The sequence below is a fragment of the Physella acuta genome, unplaced genomic scaffold (assembly GCF_028476545.2).
Source record: "Physella acuta isolate Inbredline_101_S28 unplaced genomic scaffold, ASM2847654v3 ptg000918l, whole genome shotgun sequence".
Lineage (NCBI taxonomy): Eukaryota > Metazoa > Mollusca > Gastropoda > Physidae > Physella > Physella acuta.
In genome coordinates, this window is record NW_026732435.1 from 320,503 (window position 1) to 340,420 (window position 19,918).

General features: G+C 40.4%; 1 protein-coding gene across 1 annotated transcript; it reads left to right on the plus strand.

Annotated features, from left to right (window-relative positions):
• The first annotated feature begins 1,647 nt into the window (after positions 1-1,647).
• On the plus strand, positions 1,648-2,958 carry LOC131953371 (uncharacterized protein F54H12.2-like). The gene has a single exon (XM_059316532.1). It carries the CDS (start codon positions 1,648-1,650, stop codon positions 2,956-2,958), a length of 1,311 nt encoding a protein of 436 aa, XP_059172515.1.
• Positions 2,959-19,918: the final 16,960 nt, after the last annotated feature.

The following is a 19,918-nucleotide window of genomic DNA, read 5'->3' on the forward strand; positions in this document are numbered from 1 at the left end:
TGGTTCGGTTATAACCCTTCATTCAACAGTTGGATTTCAGCTAGAGACATTTCGAAATATGAAGACTAACGATGGTTGAAACAGTGAAAAGCCTAAGCATGGATGAGACCGTGGTGGAAGAAACGCTCAGACCGTTCGGTGGGAGTGAGGTGAGACCCAAATCCACCACGTCTTCTATCGGTTCGACCATTTCGAGCTGGATCGGTAGACTAAGGACACGACCGGAAATTGTTTTCATGTCTCAAATGTTGGTTATATTTGTTGTCATCGCTTTTTCACTATTTAATCTGACGCGTGGAACACTCGACGACAAAGAGGGAAAACTTTGGGTCGTGTTGTTATCCAGCTGTCTAGGTTATATTTTACCTAACCCAACCATTGCAAGAACCAAAATTTTACAATGAGTTTTTATGTGACCCTGCCTAGCAATGCATCACCAAATGTATTTCCAGACAATGAGGCTGGGCATTTCTTCGTTAAATTGCCACAGACTATCGATGTGAATTCGCACTATGGGGTTGGTCTGGTCGAAATTCAAATGCCGAGTGCATTTTGTATGCTTAGGGAACATGAAATTTGGCTCCAGTATCATTCCAGCACAGAAGGTGAAGACGTTAACCTTTTTATACATGGATTACGACAGACCAAATATAATTACATAGACTCGCTTGTTAACAATATAAAAAAAACTAATAAAAAGAGATATTGATGAACAAAAAGTGGAAGTTGTAATTTCAAACTGTAACAAGGGATTTAAGAAAGTTGTCGTAAAAGTAATTGCGACAGGAATAGAAAGTACCGTCCGTGACAGGTTGACAAGCTATTTGCATGTTCCTGGTAGAGTTAGAGAGAAACATATCCCTGAAGACGAAGTAAAAACGGTATTCGTCTATTGTGACCTCGTAGAAACGAGACCGGTTGGCGATGTCATGGTCCCTTTGCTTCGGTCCGTACCGATCGTTGAGAAGAAACCAAGTTCCGTTTTTCATATTTACGACAAAACCCACTACATCCCCCTCAACTGATTTTCATTCGACACAGTGGAAATACTTTTATGCGACGAGTTGGGACAATCTCTCTCATTCACAAGTGGAACGTCAGTGTTGACACTCCATTTTAGACCACGTAAACATTTCGATCTGGAATAACTCACACCATGGTGAAACATACCCTTTTACATCGAAACCCTAAATTGTACGAAGATTTTTACTGTAACCAGTACGGTCATGGTTTACCAATTTTTATCGGTGGAAGAAATCAGAGAGGACACGGTATTGGTAGTTTCTTTAGTGGTCTAGGTCGAATGGTCCTCCCTTGGATAAAGACGGGAGGTAAGGCTTTACCCAGAGAAGGTGTTAGTACCGGGTTGCATGTTGCAAACGATGCACTAGCGGGAAGAAACATTGGAGAATCGTTCAAAGAACACACCAAGGAAGCTGGACATCGTTTATTACAAGGCGCCGTTGATCACCTGGGACAAAACCAAAGAGGAAGCGAGTTGAGAAGAAAGCGTGCGCTGTCGAGACCACCAGGTGAACCCTTTGAAAAACGAATAAAACTAGCTTACAGAGCAAGTCACAACCATTCGAAGGCGTGTGCTAAGCGTAAGAAGGTGCATCCCAAGTATTCAGATATATTTGCTTAACCATGGCTCTTATTCACCCAAGTTCATGTGAGTGCTTACATTCTGGATTGGATTTATTAAGTACACCCCCGACACAAACTGCCGTCGAAGAGGGTCAATTTGTTGAAATACATCCCCTAGCCTCCTTGGCACAAAGTGCACCTATAGAATTTGCAATTTCTGACAACAGTGAAGACTATCTAGATTTGTTCAACACATATTTACACGTGCGCGCCAAGGTGACCTTAGCGAATGGTGATCCCATACCAGAGGACTCTGATGTCGCACCCATCAATTATTTTTTGCACAGTTTATTTTCACAAGTGGATATTTCTCTCAACGACACACTAATCACCGCTAGTGAGAACACCTATCCGTATCGCGCCTATCTGGAGGCTACGTTAAATTACGGGGGTGAGGCCAAGAATGGGTCTCTATCGGTCGCTCTATATGCGATGGACACACCCTATCATTTCGAGGAGTTCAAAGATGACAATAATGATGGGTATAGGATTCGCCGCACCACCGCTGCTGAAAGTCATGAGATCGATATGATGGGACGTATACACTCTGACATTTTCACCCAAGATCGCTATATGCTGAATGGGGTTGACATTAAAATTAAACTTACACCCACAAAAGACAGTTTCACTCTCTTGACAGCAGACCAAAACAAGGGGTATAAAGCGGTGATAACACACGCAACATTGGTGGTTAGAAAGGCCAGACTTAACCCGGCGATTTCTATCGCGCATGAAAAGGCTTTAACGAGAATGAATGCAAAATACCCTTTTAAACGCGTTGTTATAAAGACCTTTGCTATACCGAAAGGAATGTTAAGTCACAATCAAGACAATTTGTATATGAGTCAAACACCCACCCGATTAGTCCTCGGACTAGTCGCCTCTACAGCCTTTAATGGTAGTTACACGAAAAACCCTTTCAATTTTCAACATTTTCACTTGACGTATTTAAATGTAAGCGTTGATGGACGATCGTTATCGGGAAAACCACTGGTCATGGACTTTGATAGGAATCAAGCCATTAGAGCATTTTTCAATAGTAACCTCTCTCTGGGTATGGTTGGAAAAGATGCTGGAAATGGTATAGACTATAAACACTTTAAGAACGGCTATACCTTGTTTGCTTTTGATTTAAGCCCCAGTCTTTTGGGTGGTGAACAATTTGAATTGGCTAAATCTGGACCTGTTTCCATTGAACTTAAATTTTCACAAGTTACAACTGAACCGATTCAAGTTATTGCGTATGCTGAACTAGATTCGGTGTTAGAAATTTCGAAAACGAGACAAGTGTTGACAGATTACACCGCCTAAAGCGTCCTATAAACGAAAATGAACACAAGAGAACTACAAAGTATACTGGCCGCAGATTTATTTGTACAACGCACAAATCTCTTTGGTGTTGTAACGTGCGATCAACTACCTACGCGTATCGATAGAACGAAGCAGGCGGCGTTCAGTATAAATTTAGATTCGTCCAAGGATAAAGGCAGCCACTGGGTTGGTCTTTTTTATATGGTCTATCGCAATTTATTTATTTCGATAGTTTTGGATTACCACCGCGTGAACCCGCCATTCTGGCTTTTATAAAAAATAATTCAAACAGACCATTCGTTTACAATTCAAGAGTTTTGCAAGACATTGTAACCAACAGCTGTGGGTTAACCGCAGTTTATTTTGTTTTGAAGAAAGTTCGGGGAGCTAGCCTAAAATTTATCCTCGAACCTTTTTCAGCGTCACCGGCTAGACAATATATTAACGATCGACTTATATCACGTTTAACACTTCCACTTATTGGGACTAATTATAAACGTTTATTTCTGCGCTTTCAAGATGTCTAGTGAAGATTGGTTACTTGTGGAGAGAAGTAGTAATAAAGTGACGGAAATACGAACGACGAATGACAGTGGTTATAAAGTAGCGATCTTTAGTCAATTCATGAACAAAAACACTTTAAATCTTAGAGATCTTATGGATGGTACAGATCTTAAATTTCCTAATAATTCTGGAAATAATCTCTCTCGTGTAGCCTTTGAACGTTTACTCACCCTGAGATATGACATTTTAAAAGCGTTTGATGACTTGGAGAAAGTTGAAATAAATTCATAAAATATAAGAAGTCTTTTGTTGTGATATAAGTTGTGTGTAAGTTGTGTGTGTGTGTGTGTGTGTAAATAAACGCAAGCCATAAACACAACAAGCAAGTAGAAACCACCAGTGGGGCGAATAACCGCCCGGGTGTTGACACGTGGTGTATCTCTTTATATTAAGACAAGTAGAATTCGACATCCACCAGTCCTATTCAACAAAGATTTTATACGGTCAACATGTTTAAACATAACTTTTTAAAAAAAATCGATAGTAAAGGCGCGTGAGTTGAATTAGACAATGGGGTACGGCACCTGCCTTTGTGTATGACGCGAGTAGCGGCACACAAAAGGACATGCTCACACAGACGTCAGACAAAGGGAGAATGAGATTGCAACACACAAAGGGTAGGGGGCACCACCTGCTACCACCTCTCCTACCCGCCCCCCGGGTTTCACCCGCATCATCCCCACCAACACCCCCACTGGGGGTGGGGAAATAATATTTTACTATATACTGTTAAAGCTGGACTGTCGTCCAGGTCAATAAAAACAACCAACATCTGATCAACAAGTGGACAATTGATCAGTTGGTCAACTGGTCAACAACTGGTCAGTTGGTCAACTGGTCAACAAATGTATAACTTTATTTTAACCGTTAATAAAACAACTGGTCAATTTGTCAACGACTAGGTACCCTAACCCTTAATACAAACAAATCAATAGGGGGCTCCACCTCCACCTCCACCTCTGACCAACACGTGGTCAAGTGGTCAAGTGGTCAACATACCGATCAAAACAATAACCTACTAGTCAAAACAATCAACAGGTGTTTAAAGAACAATCAACAACGGGTTAAAAATAATCAACCGGTGGTCAAAAAAGCAGGAAGAAAAATCAACAGGTGGTCGAAAATCAATCAATAACGGTCAAAATAATCAACAGGTGGTCGAAAATCAATCAATAACGGTCAAAATATGCAACAGTTGTCCCACCTTCACCTCCACCTCCACCTCCACCTACCTCCACCTCCACCTCAATAATACCCAAAGGGGACCTACTATACTACTCAGGGGTTCACTGTGGAAAATATCCATACATAAATGTCAACATTATTTCCTTGCGCCATGAAAATAAATCTCAACCCGCGTTATTTAAGTACAGTTGTACACTAGCTAGCTCATATCTTATTTTTAAACTAAACTTACCCGAACTTTCAACCGGCTGATTGGTGCGGCTGTCTGTTTAATCAGGTGCATAACATGGGCTATTATCGAATGAATAATTGAGGGTTTTTTTTTAAGATTCCCTGAAATTAGAAAAATATAAACAAAACTCAGGGCGTTATATATATGTATGCACTTACACGGAGGGACGGAGTGGCCTAAGCGGTAGTGATATAGGCTGCTAACCAGAAGATCTTTAATTCGAATCCGCATCCAAGTCAGTAGAACGTCCGTGAGTCCACTCAGCTCTGATGGGTACCTAACTCAAACCCAATATATATATATATATATATATATATATATATATATATATATATATATATATATATATATATATATATATATATATATATATATATATCACCATCATCATCTTTTACCCTAATTGGTTTACCGTATAACTCACCGCCATCCATTTCGGTCCTCAGCATTATTGGTTAGTTCTGAGACGGGCATCCCTGTCCAATCCATGTAGTAGCAGTGTCGTCTTTGCTTTCCCTTTCTTCTCCCTCCTAGCACAGTCCCTTGTAATAATATTTTGGATAGGTCGTTGGTTCTTCGGTCAAGCCCATACTAACTCAATTAATGTCTTTTAGCCAGCCTCATCCATGGGAAAAATACCGTGGGACAATAACATTATTAACATAGAGATCTACCTGCAGTATAGGAATCTAGAGTGAGTATAAAACTAACGCACCCAGTTCATATGGTTATAAAAGCAGGTGAAGTAGAGTTCATCTACCTACTGCCCCCGGGGTACACGGCTGCCGTTCTAGTTCTCTCCCCCTGAACGTCCTCACGTCCTCCTCAGAGCTCAGTGGACACTATCCCCGACCTTCACCTTTCCCCATGGACCGTCAGGTTAAAAAAGGGACGCTAGCGGTTACCTTGGCTGAGGCTATGGCCGGGATTGTTGTAATCCTAGCATCTTACCACCACACCACACCACACCACTTAAGGGGATATCGTTAATCGTCCGGCCACCTAAATGTGAGCTACACCTCACGTCCCGTCTTCATATCTGGTTACAATTCAATGGCAGCCCTCTACTTGTCGTTTAAATTTGCCCTTTAAATGTCGATTTACGTGTGGTAAAAATGTGACGCTGGCCCGTAAATATGGTTATAGTTAAACTAAACACCAGCTCTTTAAATATGTTTAAATTTAAATTTGAACCATTTTAATGCGGCGTACAGAAAATTCCAGCCTTTTAACTGTGGCATCTCTTCGTGGTTGGGGGGGGGGGGCGGATATTGCCCCCCCCCCCCCACACACACACATACCATTCGAGCACGTGCACATCCCCACCCTTCACACCCCTCCCCTCACTAATGAAATAGAAAAATATATTTAATAGAAAATATAAACTTTTACCAGTGTCCGACTCCCCCCCCCCCTCTCCCGGATAAACACTGAATTAAATGTCATCCTGTGTAATGTGGATAACTCTTTTCTAACACCAACCCTTCCTCTCTTTCTTGTTTCAACTTCAGATCAGACGGTGCATGGGACAAAAGGAAAGGAGCTTACATTTCATCAAACGGACTGACACGGTTACATCACTAGACGGATAAAACCTTCTCACCTGATCATCTGATACCGTCTTCACCTGTCTGATCTAGCCTCACCTGTCTGATCTAGTCCCACCTGTCTGATCTAGCCTCACCTGTCTGATCTAGCCTCACTTGTCTGATCTAGCCTCACCTGTGTGATCTAGTCTTACCTGTCTGATCTAGCCTCACCTGTCTGATCTAGTCTTACCTGTCGGGTCTGGGCTTGTTAGCTCGTCACGTCGCCCTCGCAGTACTTGAACCCACGGTCGTTAAACTGGGAGGGAGGGGCTACGTGCGTGTGGGGGGGGGGGGCAGTAACGGTAATCATGGGACTGTAAACAAGAAATAAAAGTCAAAAGAATTGCAACCTCTGTTTAAATTTATAGGTGCGTTGAAGAAAATAGCGTGTGGGAAAAGTATGTTGACCAGACTAGCCCTTCTGATGCCGGGATCTCTGAAACAGATGAACTCTAATTCATCTGCCCCATGTGTCTTGGACACGAACGTGAAATGATGATTTTATCGACATCGACATCGCTTAAATATCTTCAATCATCGTTGGTCTTGGATGGATTAAAGTATTAGAATATTATCGTGCGTATTTCTCTAAATTTATGAGTTAAAAAAATTGCTATTGAAAGTGTTGGGAAATAATTTTCATTTTTCAAATTATAGTAATAATTGTCGGCATGTTCATTCAACGCAAGTTTTAAAAAAATATCATCTTTTACAAAAATTCTAATTATGTCTTTATTTAGTCCTATAGCACTTACTTCCCTTTGATAAATTAGGAAAACACAATTACTTCCCTTTATAAAACCATTGCATTTTGTGAAAAAGAATTTACGTTTTAATTACTTTGTTTTGGTGTTGGGAAAAAATAATAATTACATAATTAGCGGGGATTGATCAAGTGCAAATGTTGTAGGTATTTTACGGATAAGCTTGGAGTATTATAAATGTTCATCAAATTGAAACAGGCGCGTTCGTTTAAGTGAGTGCAAAAGACTATGAATAATTTGGGGTACTATAGTCGTTCATTAAGCTGAAACAGGTGATTCCGCCCCGGGCGTTTATGTTCGCGTTAGTGTTTTTATTGTGTTTAGGTGGGTTTGCGTTAGTGGTTGCGTTTTGATTTGGTTCGTTTTTGTTCTTTCTTTTTTCGTTTTTGTTTGTGTTTTTTTGTTTGGGTTTGAATTTGTGTTTTTGGTTGGTTTTGCGTTTGGATTTGGTTTGTTTTCGTTTGCTTTTTGGTTGTTTTTTCTTTTGTGTTTGTATTAGTGTTTGTGGTTGTGGTTGGGTTTGTTGTTAGGTTTTCGTTTTATTTTGTATTTGTAATTGTGTTCGCGTTATGTATGTGTTTTGTTGTTTTGGTTGGTTGTGGTTTGGGTGGGCAATGCCGGGTTTATGATGATTACTTAACACACAGGTAATGGTCTTTAACAGAAAGGTTTTTCACAGAAGCCAGAGCAGGGCCTGGCCGGGGCGGCTAGTATCTAATATATAAAGCTCAATTCTGTAACGCATATGTTTGTCGTTGGTCTTGGATGGATTAAAGTGTTAGAATATTATCGTGCGCATTTCTCTAAATTTATGAGTTAAAAAATTACTATTGAAAGTGTTGGGAAATAATTTTCATTTTTCAAATTATAGTAATGATTGTCGGCATGTTCATTCAACAAAAGTTTTAAAAAAATATCATCTTTTACAAAAATTCTAATTATGTCTTTATTTAGTCCTATAGCACTTACTTCCCTTTGATAAATTAGGAAAACACAATTACTTCCCTTTATAAAACCATTGCATTTTGTGGAAAAGAATTTACTTTTTAATTACTTTGTTTTGGTGTTGGGAAAAAAAATAATTACATAATTAGCGGGGATTGATCAAGTGCAAATGTTGTAGGTATTTTACGGATAAGCTTGGAGTATTAAAATTGTTCATTAAATTGAAACAGGCGCGTTCGTTTAAGTGAGTGCAAAAGACTGTGAATAAGTTGGGATACTATAGTCGTTCATTAAGATAAAACAGGTGATTCCGCCCCGGGCGTTTATGTTCGAGTTAGTGTTTTCTTTGTGTTTAGGTGGGTTTGCGTTAGTGGTTGCGTTTTGATTTGGTTCGTTTTTGTTCTTTCTTTTTTCGTTTTTGTTTGTGTTTTTTTGTTTGGGTTTGTATTTGTGTTTTTGGTTGGTTTTGCGTTTGGATTTGGTTTGTTTTCGTTTGCTTTTTTGTTTGTTTTTTCTTTGTGTTTGTATTGGTGTTTTTGGTTGTGGTTGGGTTTGTTGTTAGGTTTTTGTTTTCTTTTGTATTTGTAATTGTGTTAGCGTTATGTTTGCGTTTTGTTGTTTTGGTTGGTTATGGTTTGGGTGGGCAATGCCGGGTTTATGATGATTACTAAACACACAGGTAATGGTCTTTAACAGAAAGGTTTTTCACAGAAGCCAGAGCAGGGCCTGGCCGGGACGGCTAGTATATATATATATATATATATATATATATATATATATATATATATATATATATATATATATATATATATATATATATATATATATATATATATATATATATATATATATATATATATATATATAGGAGGGGAGTTCGGATTGAAGGGGGTGTGGAGGGGGGGTGTTACCAGAGTTTCTTCCAGGCATCTCTTCCGGGGGGCTAAGACCCCCCCCCCCCACCCCCGAATTTTTTTTACCGCCAGTGTCCGCCCCCCCCCCCCCCCCCCCCGAAGAAAGTTTACCGCCCCCCCCCCCCCCCCCCGGAGAAAAAGGTCTGGAAGAAACACTGGGTGTTACGATTGCCTGGCAAAATGTACTTACTCCGTTATCTCCTGGTTTTTAATCTCTCTTAACCAACCAGTTACTTTCTTTTAAATGTACGTATGAAGTGTAATCAAGTGCTCCTGTTTTATAGGCCAAGGACTGGGGCATGTAGATATTGTATTCTCAAGACGCACGTCGCTGTGTAGGACTTTGTGTAGGTCCTTGTGTAGGTCCTTGTGTATGTCCTTGTGTAGGTCCTCTTGTGTTTTGAACTGGATAACCGATAATTTAACTGTTGCATTTGTACATAGGGAACATCCCATGTGAAACTTGGCCATAGCACTCGTTGCTGTAATCACATGTTCCTGTGTGTGCGATAGATACGTGGGCCAGATGAAGTAGAGTTCACCTGATTCAATGACCTCAGGGATAATGTTGTCAGCACTATCCCCAGCTGCCTTTGTTTCTCTATCATAAGTTACCTACTCATCAGAGCTGGATGGATTCAGGGACGTTCTACGGATTTGAACCTGGGATTCGAACTCGAGACTTTCGGGATAGCAGTCTAGCGTTCTACCGCTAGATTTTGCCTTCTCCCGGTGGTGTAGAATACAATACCAAAACATTTATTTAGCATTTATAAAGTGAATGTAATTGTTCCCACGTTTTCTTTAACTTGCTTTCGTCTCTGTCTTTCCAATCAAATCTTGCGATCGAAATTTCTGGCACTTCCCAGTTAGCTAGCGCGCTGAAATTTACAGGGAAGCATTGTTTTGGATGACAATAGAATATTCAATTGTTATTATTACTAAATTGATCCATGGAAACATTTTATGAGCATTTTAGACCGCTATATATTCTATATATATATATATAATTCTCTTCTGGGAGCCGTTAGAAAACAAGCTGCAAAGCGCGCCTTACAGTCCCCTCTCTTCCTCTCTATCGCTACCACCCCCCCCCCACCCCCACCCCCTCATATGGTATGGTGAGCTGTGGTTCACGCTGTTTACATTTTACAATCATAGAGACGGGTTTGGTGACGGCTATTAGGGGCAGATAATTTAGTTTGAAACGATTTTAAACTTAGAGGAGGTAAGTAAGAGGAGGCTGCTTTCACGTGGGGAGGGGGGAAGGGGGGTTTAGTGTTTTTAAGCAAATATTTTCAGTGGCAGCATTGGTACTGTCGAATTCACAAATTATAAATCACTGAAAAGTAGAAAAAAAAAACAACTAAATAGCGGGTCGGCTCGTATATATAATTCTCCTCTGCGAGCCGTTAGAAAACAAGCTGCAAGCGCCTCCTTACAGTCCCCTCTCTTTCTCTCTATCACTATCACTACCACCCTACCCCACCCCCACATGGTCTGCTGAGCTGTGGTAACGTTAATGTTTACAAACCGTAAAGCCAGGTTTAGTGACGGCTATTAGGGGCAGATAATTAAGTTTGAACTGACTTTAAACTTACAGGAGGTAACTAAGAGGAGGCTGCTTTCACGGGGGGGGGGTGTAAGGTCGAGGTTAGGGGAAAGGAGGGGGGTTAGTGTTTTAAAGCAAATATTTTCAGTGGCAGCATTGGTACTGTCGAATTCACAAATTATGAATTACTGAAAGTAGAAAATAAATCAACTAAATAGCGGCGTATGATACGCCGCGGGTTGGCTCGTTGTAGTAAAAACGTGGGGGAAAAAGGGACATAACCCAGTAACTGTAATTTGTGTACAAACAACCGTAACAACTGGTGGCCAGTATGGGGGGGACGATATGGTTGAGTGGTTGGGCACACGATTGCTTTCCCACTCGTCACGGGTTCAAATCTATGAGTTCTAGTAATTAACGTATTCACACAACGTGTTTTTTACGAGTTGTCTTTTTACGAGTTGTCTTTTTACGAGTTGTCTTTTTACGAGTTGTCTTTTTACGAGTTGTCTTCGTTTACCCAAAAAAAAAGTGAAAAGATAAAATCGATAGCAAGATTTTAATGCAAACAAACAGACAAAGACTAAAAAGTAGAAAATAATAATCATTAAAAAAGTTTTTAAAAACCCACGTTTTCTGATTGAACTAAAAAGTAGAAAATAAATGCTATACATCACAATAATGCAAGCGATCACTCTACTATAAGCGATCAAAAACGTGGGGCCCGGTGATTTTCTTACAGTTTCTAATACTGTTGACTCTCTACAAGCACCCTAATAAAAGTCAATAGTATTATATAATCAATAGTAATATAACTTTTACTTCGGCGCCCCACGTTTTTCATCGCTTATAGTAGAGTGATCGCTTGCATTGTTGTGATGTATAGCATTTATTTTCTACTTTTTAGTTCAATGAGTAAACGTGGGTTTTTTTAAACTTTTTTAATGATTATTTTTTTTAGATTATGTCGACAACATCAGAAGTACACAATTCAACATGTTTATTGCGTTAGGGAGTAAAAAGTTACAGCACGCACGCACAGGTTCTTTCAGGAAACTTTGTGTGGTACACAGCCCATTATCTTCTTTCCCCCCCCCCCCCCCCCCCCCCGTTGAGCACGTCCGTCGCTCCCCCTCCCCCCCCCCCCCCCATATCCACCCAAAGCACACATACACCAGATGAAATAGAAAAAATATATAATTTTATTTAGAAGATGTATACTTTAAACAGTGGCCCACCTCTGTAAATTTATGTGTGTCACCCCCCCCCACCCCCGAAATTTAAAGTACCCCTACCCATCTCCGTAGAAAATGTCCTATAGAAATATAGAAACACTCCGCACATAGGAAGCAGTGAGAAGGGGTGAGGTGGAGTTGACTTTGTATGTGGCTTGTATACAGTCTTTCTTCCAGGCTTTTTTCTCCGTGGGGGGGGGGGTGGCACTTGAAATTTTCGGGGGGGGGGTGGTCAACATTTTTCGGGGGGGGGGGGTGGCGCACACTAGTAAAAGTGTATGTTTACTATATAAAATCCATCTCGTTCGGGGGGGAGGCCTCCCCCCGAAGAGATGCCTGGAAGAAACTCTGCTTGTAGAAGAAAGGTAACTGTGAGGGTGTTAGGAATCCCAAAGAAAGCTCAACACGATACTATTATAGAATTCTTTATTTCACCATCTTTCGTCCTCCGGTCACAAAATACACCTCCTTGCTTTGACACTCAACCCTCAACTGCCGTCCGCATTCATCCCTACGCACCACCTTTCTCTCGCTCACAACACAGCCGCTGTCACCCGACCAGTCGCTTCCCTTGTACCCTCGTTCACTCCATACAACAACATACACGTCAACACACCCGGCCTCGCGTCTCACTACATGCTACATACACACACTCAGTGATCCGTTCCACGTATTCACCGTTCATACACATTACATCACCACATACCCTCCATCTGTCCCTAGCTGATGCAATCAGCGGAATTAACAAGAAAAAAAACCAATAACTCAACACAATATGTATATATACAAAACTACTATGTTAACAGTTTCAATGGGACTGTTAAGCGGTCCCTCCAAAGACTTGCCGTAAGTCTGTAGTACACAGAATAGACGCACCATATCAGACTTGTACTCTGTAAAATACATCTAGTACAAAACATGGCATCATGTACATATTACATTCCAGAAAATAGCTACATAGAAACCCTGTATAGAACAGTTGAAATATGTTAAAACATCACACACAAACGACAACCGATCGTTGACTCGGCACCACCCGTAGCATACTTTTGTTGGGTACAATCCACCTTCAGTCTCTGTAAGAATATCATCATTTACATTTCTCGTATATAACAATTTACAATATACATACATACGACAAAAAACCTTAACAAAAGGATACCGGTACTTGTTTTAAACTTTGGATACGACGTCTATTTTCCTCTCCTTCGGTACAACTTGTCGAAAGACGCCATGCTACATACTGTATATTGTATAACAAATGTCTTACACGTGTGTTGTCTCACCGCCGTCTTGTTGTGTGCTCCGTCCCAGATTGTGACCAGATCAAATATCACCTTACCGCTGCATTAGAATGATAGTTTTGTGGTATGGTCTCTGTCTCGATATCATTCCCGATGATTACGTCGAATGATCCCCGTTCGAATACTAAGGCTCGTACTTGTCCCGTCACATACGGTGATTTAATGTTTATCAGTGCTATCGGTAGGCGTATGACCGTGCCACCAAACACCTCTACCATTTTCCATTCACCCGTGTATTGGTGCTGTTCGACGTAGCTACTTTTTACAGCTATAGTAGAGCAACCCGTGTCTCGCACCGCCTCTACCGTATGAGCTCCCACATTCACCATTAGTGTTGGTATTTTCGGTGCGATCTGTAGTAACGGTGCTTGTTCTACTCCCTCATTATCTGGGCTACTGTTGTGGCCGTTGTAATGATTGTTATGATTTCCGTCCTGCCTCGGTCTATGTTGTTGGCTGTAATAACTGTGTGCCGCATGAGTGTTTGTGTCTCTGGGGTATTCTTGACCCGCCGCCTGGTTATTGACCCCAGCGTTTGAATTTCTATGCGGACAGTTCCTAATCATGTGACCCGGTTGTTGGCAGTTGAAACACCTCCCAACGTATCTTGTGCCGTTGGTTTGCGTTCCATATCTCCTTGGCCGTCGATTGTCATCTCTGTAGTTTCCTGCCTCTAGGCCAACGTACTCCGCTGTACCGCCTGTCGCCTTCGCATAGAAGATTGATTCATACTCTGATTCTTTGTTAGCTATTGGTCTATCCGTGTGTGCAATGATGTACTTTTGGCAGTGGTCAGTAAGGTCTTTTAGGGTGGTGGGCTTTCTTTCCTGTATGTAACTTAGTAGCTGCTTATCTACTGAATTCAATACTTTGTCTATCAAAATGAATTCAATTATATTCTCAACTTTCATCTCCACTCTAGCCGTTTCTAGCCACTTCATAAACGTGGTTTTTAGATCCAGCACGTAGTTTTTGAAGTCCTCAGCTTTAGATGGTAGTCTGTTGTGGAATTTTTTCCTATACGAGTCTTCATTATGTAAGAAGAACTCAAGGAGGGTTTCCTTTAATATTCTGTAGTCCTTCATGTCATCCTCACTCAGGCCCTGACATGCATCCAATGCCTTCCCTCCTATTAAGACAAGGAGTTGAGTTCCCCACTGCGTATCGCTCAAGCTTGTCGTCCTCGCCACTGTCTCGAATCTCCTGATATACGCATCTATGTTTTCCGAATCTTCATGAAATTTCGGCAACTTTGATAGGATATTTTGATGGCTCACGTCTATGTGTGGTATGTCTTTCATACCTTCATGCTTCATTCGTGCCAGTTCGAATTCCTGCTCCTGCTTCATCCTTTCGAGTTCTATCTTCATTTTTTCGTTCTCTATCCTTGCTTCTGTCTCCATCTTTTCTTGTTCCATCTTCATTCTTTCTCTTTCCCTTCTGCACCATCTGTCCCTCCTTTCTTCATTCTCATTCAGTCTTTTCTCCACCCACTCGTCCAACTTCTCTCCCTCGTATCCGTTGCTTCTACCCAGGCTATACATCTCTGGCAAACTAACTGGTCCCTCCATGTTTCTGTTAGATAATTTATTTAATTCACAAATTCAAAAAGTGCCACTTACAGGAGGTCTGTTGGTACGACAGGAGATAAACGTCTATTACCCAATTGTGGGTGCCGCAGCTCCACCAAATATGTGAGGGTGTTAGGAATCCCAAAGAAAGCTCAACACGATACTATTATAGAATTCTTTATTTCACCATCTTTCGTCCTCCGGTCACAAAATACACCTCCTTGCTTTGACACTCAACCCTCAACTGCCGTCCGCATTCATCCCTACACACCACCTTTCTCTCGCTCACAACACAGCCGCTGTCACCCGACCAGTCGCTTCCCTTGTACCCTCGTTCACTCCGTACAACAACATACACGTCAACACACCCGGCCTCGCGTCTCACTACATGCTACATACACACACTCAGTGATCCGTTCCACGTATTCACCGTTCATACACATTACATCACCACAGTAACAAATCTGAGTTTGTGTTTAAAAATTGTTTTTCAAGCATTTAAAATTAAAATCATGTTTAAGTTAAATACAAAATTTAGACTTTTCAGAACGATTTTGTTTTGACAAAGTGTGTGTGGGGGATGGGGGGGGTAAGAAAACTGAGTAAATAATAAGGTAAAATAATACGACGTCTTTGTCAAAACAACACTGCATATTAATAATGCACAAAATAATGCATGCACTTAGACTAGCTGACGCGTGGCTTCATTTTAACCGGAAAAGTCGCAATATCACGGAGTCTAGACGCATACAACTTGCAAGGGAAGTCACTCTGAAATGTCCACACCAAGAGGTACAAAATAACAAGGTATATCCTGCACATGCCTGTTGTTTTTTTTTTTTTTTTTTTTTTTTTTTTTTTTTTTTTTTGTCTTTTTTTGACCAAAAATATACTAGTGACTTGGAGGGGGGGGGGGGGAGTCGGTCATCCATAATGACGTCAAATTTTTTTTTTGACGATTTCAAGATTTCAAGTTACGAACGTCGCAGTATAATTAAATAAGTCTTTAGAAAATAGTTTGAAAAATATGGTGTTATATTTAATCTACATCGTACGTCCACCACCACCACCCCTCCCGACCACCAGACAAATTTAAGTTCCCTTTTCCCAGTACCCTACCCCCCCCCCCCCCCCCCCCACCGAAGCAAAGTTTCTGGAACAAACCCGGAATTTACGAATAACATTGTTACACTTTTTGACTCCGCCACTTGTCTAGTGGCTGTCTAATGGTGAACACTTCATAATGTACATCCATGTACGCGGGTAAATCAGGACGACCAAATTATTTTAAATGTAATTTAACTCTTATAGTTGAAGCAAGACTTACTTACAGATACAGGGTAATGGTTACAATTGGTGTTGGTACAGTAGACAGCTATTTGAAAAGCTAGGTGCTTTCCGAAAGTAAAAAATTAGGTTTGGTGTAGCTTACCATTTTGAAACTGACAGTATGAAAAGAAATATAAACAGCTGTAAAATAACATGTAACAACCACCTTTTTGGGAGGGGAGGGGGGTGTTCATAACACCCCCCCCCCCAACACTCCAACGTCTTGACTTGAAGTTAACATGTTGTCTACAAGCGTGTTAGGATGGTCAGTTTTTATTTCTCCGTGGGGGGTGGGGAAGGGGTTCTTCGAACTTTTGGGTGGGTAGGGGAGTGAAATAAATTTTCCCGGGGGGGGGGGGGGGGGCGGACACTGGTAAAAGTATATATTTACTTTATACATTCTATTTCGTTTCAGGGCGGGGGGGGGGGCGGTAGACGTGCTTTATTTTTTGGTTGTGTGATGACAGTTTGAGAAGCATTGATTTAAACCAAGTCTTAAGTCCACACTTTCTAATGATCTGATTAAAAAGATAAGCTAAGTGAGTCATCGTGTCGTCTGTAATCAACTTTACTTAGAAAAAAAAATTGAGTGTTAACTTACAAGTAGGTTAAAGAGAGGAAATAGGCGTAATAGTAGGTGCGGCAAATCAAACGATGGTAATGTGGGGGTTAAGTTGTTTAAAAAATTAAACTGTTTGGGTTTAGTTCGAAGTTTAATGGGGATTTCAATGAGGCCCTTGATTGAGTACTGGTGTATGGGCATTTAATTTGGATTCAGGCCTAGATTCAGGCCTAGATTCAGGCCTAGGGCTATGTCATCATTAGTGTATGTTTTATAGAGGAAAATATCAAAATCTCTAGGGGCGATAAGTTTAGGGAATGTACAAACATGAGTCGAGGCTAGTGAGTTAGCCAGACTTATAAACATGGGTTGGGTCTAGTGAGTTAGCCAGACTTACAAACATGGGTCGGTCTAATGAGTTAGACTAACAAACATGGGTCGAGTCTAGTGAGTTAACCAGACTTACAAACATGGGTCAGGTCTAGTGAGTTAGCCAGACTTACAAACATGGGTTGGGTCTAGTGAGTTAGCCAGACTTACAAACATGGGTTGGGTCTAGTGAGTTAGCCAGACTTATAAACATGGGTTGGTCTAGTGAGTTAGCCAGACTTATAAACATGGGTCAGGTCTAGTGAGTTAGCCAAACTTATAAACATGGGTCGATCTAGTGAGTTAGCCAGACTTACAAACATGGGTTGGGTCTAGTGAGTTAGCCAGACTTACAAACATGGGTCAGGTCTAGTGAGTTAGCCAGACTTACAAACATGGGTTGCTCTTGTGAGTTAGCCAGACTTACAAACGTCAATCATGGTATGCAGTACACAATGGCACGCGTCCACCCTTCCCTTGTTCACACCCGCGGTGTCTGCGTTTAGAATTTTGGGTAAATTTAGCATGTAGTAATCTTTACAAATTCCACGCACTGACTGTATAACCGAAACACGGGCACGCGTCGGCCGCCTATTGTATTCTGTGAGGACAAAAGCACAATACTCTTTTGTCATGTGGGTTGTGAGCGGCGGACAATAGGCTTTGAAAACCCCAAAGCGCCTGGGTCCAAAGTGACGACTCGTTTCACTGCGCAAGCGTGAAACAGGCGAAATAAAGAAATTAGATTTTTTTATTTTATGTATCAAGCAGGTGACGAGGTTTTTTTTTTTAAACCAAGGATTGCAGGGAGAATTCAATGACCTCCACATCTGCGTGACCCACGCCTGCATAATTGGACCACGCGTTCATAAAGTATAAATTCAGACGAAATTTTACTTTAAACACTACTGCTCAGGACTGCAACTCATCTTCACGTCCAGCCAACCAGCCACCCTGCTACGGACTACATACTTTGTGATACTGCGTCCACTGAACTAACTATACTGCTACGGACCGCATACTTTGTGATACCGCATCCATCGAATCAACTACCCTCATACGGACTTTGTACTTTGTGATACCGAGTTCACTTCATCTTAGACATTCAAATCATCCAGCACTAAGGTAAGGTTAATATTTTTATTTATATATATATATATATATATATATATATATATATATATATATATATATATATATATATATATATATATATATATATATTCTTTTAAGGGAGTTAACTCAGCGAATATAAAGATACGTTTATTCCCTTTAATTAAATTTTATTTATTTATTTTCTTGTAGTCAAATGTATTCGCTTTAATTTTTAATGTATACCTTATTCATCTTCTCGTTCATTAATAAAGATAGGTTTATACCCTTTAATTAAATCTTATTTATTTTCTTGTAGTCAAATGTACTAGCTTTAATTTGTAATGTATACCTGACCCACCCACTAGATTACTAATGAAGATACGCTTATACCCTTTTAATTAAATCTTATTTATCTTTTAAATAAGTAATCAAATGTATTTGCTTTACTGTTAATCCGTAAGTTACGAGTTCGAATCCGGACTCAAGTCAATAAACCGCCCCTGAGTACTTTTGTTGTCTTGACTTACGTTAGGGAAAGTAAATAGTGCTAATCACACTATCTCTTCATATACTGAGGTCACAGAAACAAGTGAACTCTACTGCACTTGTCCTATATACCAATAGCTTTTGAAAAGGGTACTTTATTTTTTTACCCTTTAACTAAATCTCATTTATTTTTTAAATAAGTAGTCATAGGTATTCGTTTTAATTTTTATTATACAGTCAACCGTAACCACTAAACAAGCCATTGAACTAGCCAAAAATCCAACCCACCCACATCCAGCCGAACCACCCACATACAGCAACCCTCCGACGGACATCTCTCAAGCCGGCTTAGACATTAACATTAAAAAGTAAGTTCAATACTGTTTATTTTATTTTATTTTATTTATTTTATTTATATATTTTAATGGAATTAACCCTGTTAATATAAAAATACGCTTATACCCTTTAATTAAGTCTTATTTATTTTTTAAATAAGTTGTCAAATATATTTACTTTTATTTTATTTACGATTATTTTTTATTTTTTCTTTCTTACTTGTACAGACAGACTGAGATGCAAACCACCCATCCAGCCAGTCACTCAACCGTGAACAGATACGAGTGCACCATCCGTCAACGCAAATTCAACCATAAACAACATTTTAAAAGACATCAAGACACTGCACATGGTCGAGGAAAATATCAATGCACAGAATGCGGCAAAATGTACACTAAAGTTGACAATTTAAAAAGACACACCACCCAGTGCACACCAATCCACTTACACCAACCGATGCCCCATCAGCATCTGACAGACAAAGTGAACAACCGACATTAACATCTGACAGACAAACTGAACAACCTGCATTAGCAAACGACAGACAAACAGACAACCGACCTATACAATTAAAGAGACAAAGGACCTATGACGAAACAACAAACAAACGCCTAAAGACACCTCACAACGACAGTAACGTTAATGTAGACACCGACGCTATACTTGTAGATGCCCTAAGGGGAGATGTGGTAGACCTAGATTTAGAGGAAGTGAACGACTTAGACTTACCGTTCGACGAAATTGACACCATTTACAACTTAAACAGCGAATTACAAAACATATGCATTGACAATTGGAACTCCATACAGACACACGCAACTACAGGCAAACATTTATCCAGATTCAATTTTTTTCACAACCCACTACACACTACTCCAATAGACTGGAATACAAAACTTGTAGACACCATATTTAACACACAAACTAA

Coding starts and splice junctions, on each gene's coding strand:
- LOC131953371 (XM_059316532.1), top strand. CDS start 1,648: ATGGCTCTTATTCACCCAAGTTCATGTGAGTGCTTACATTCTGGATTG.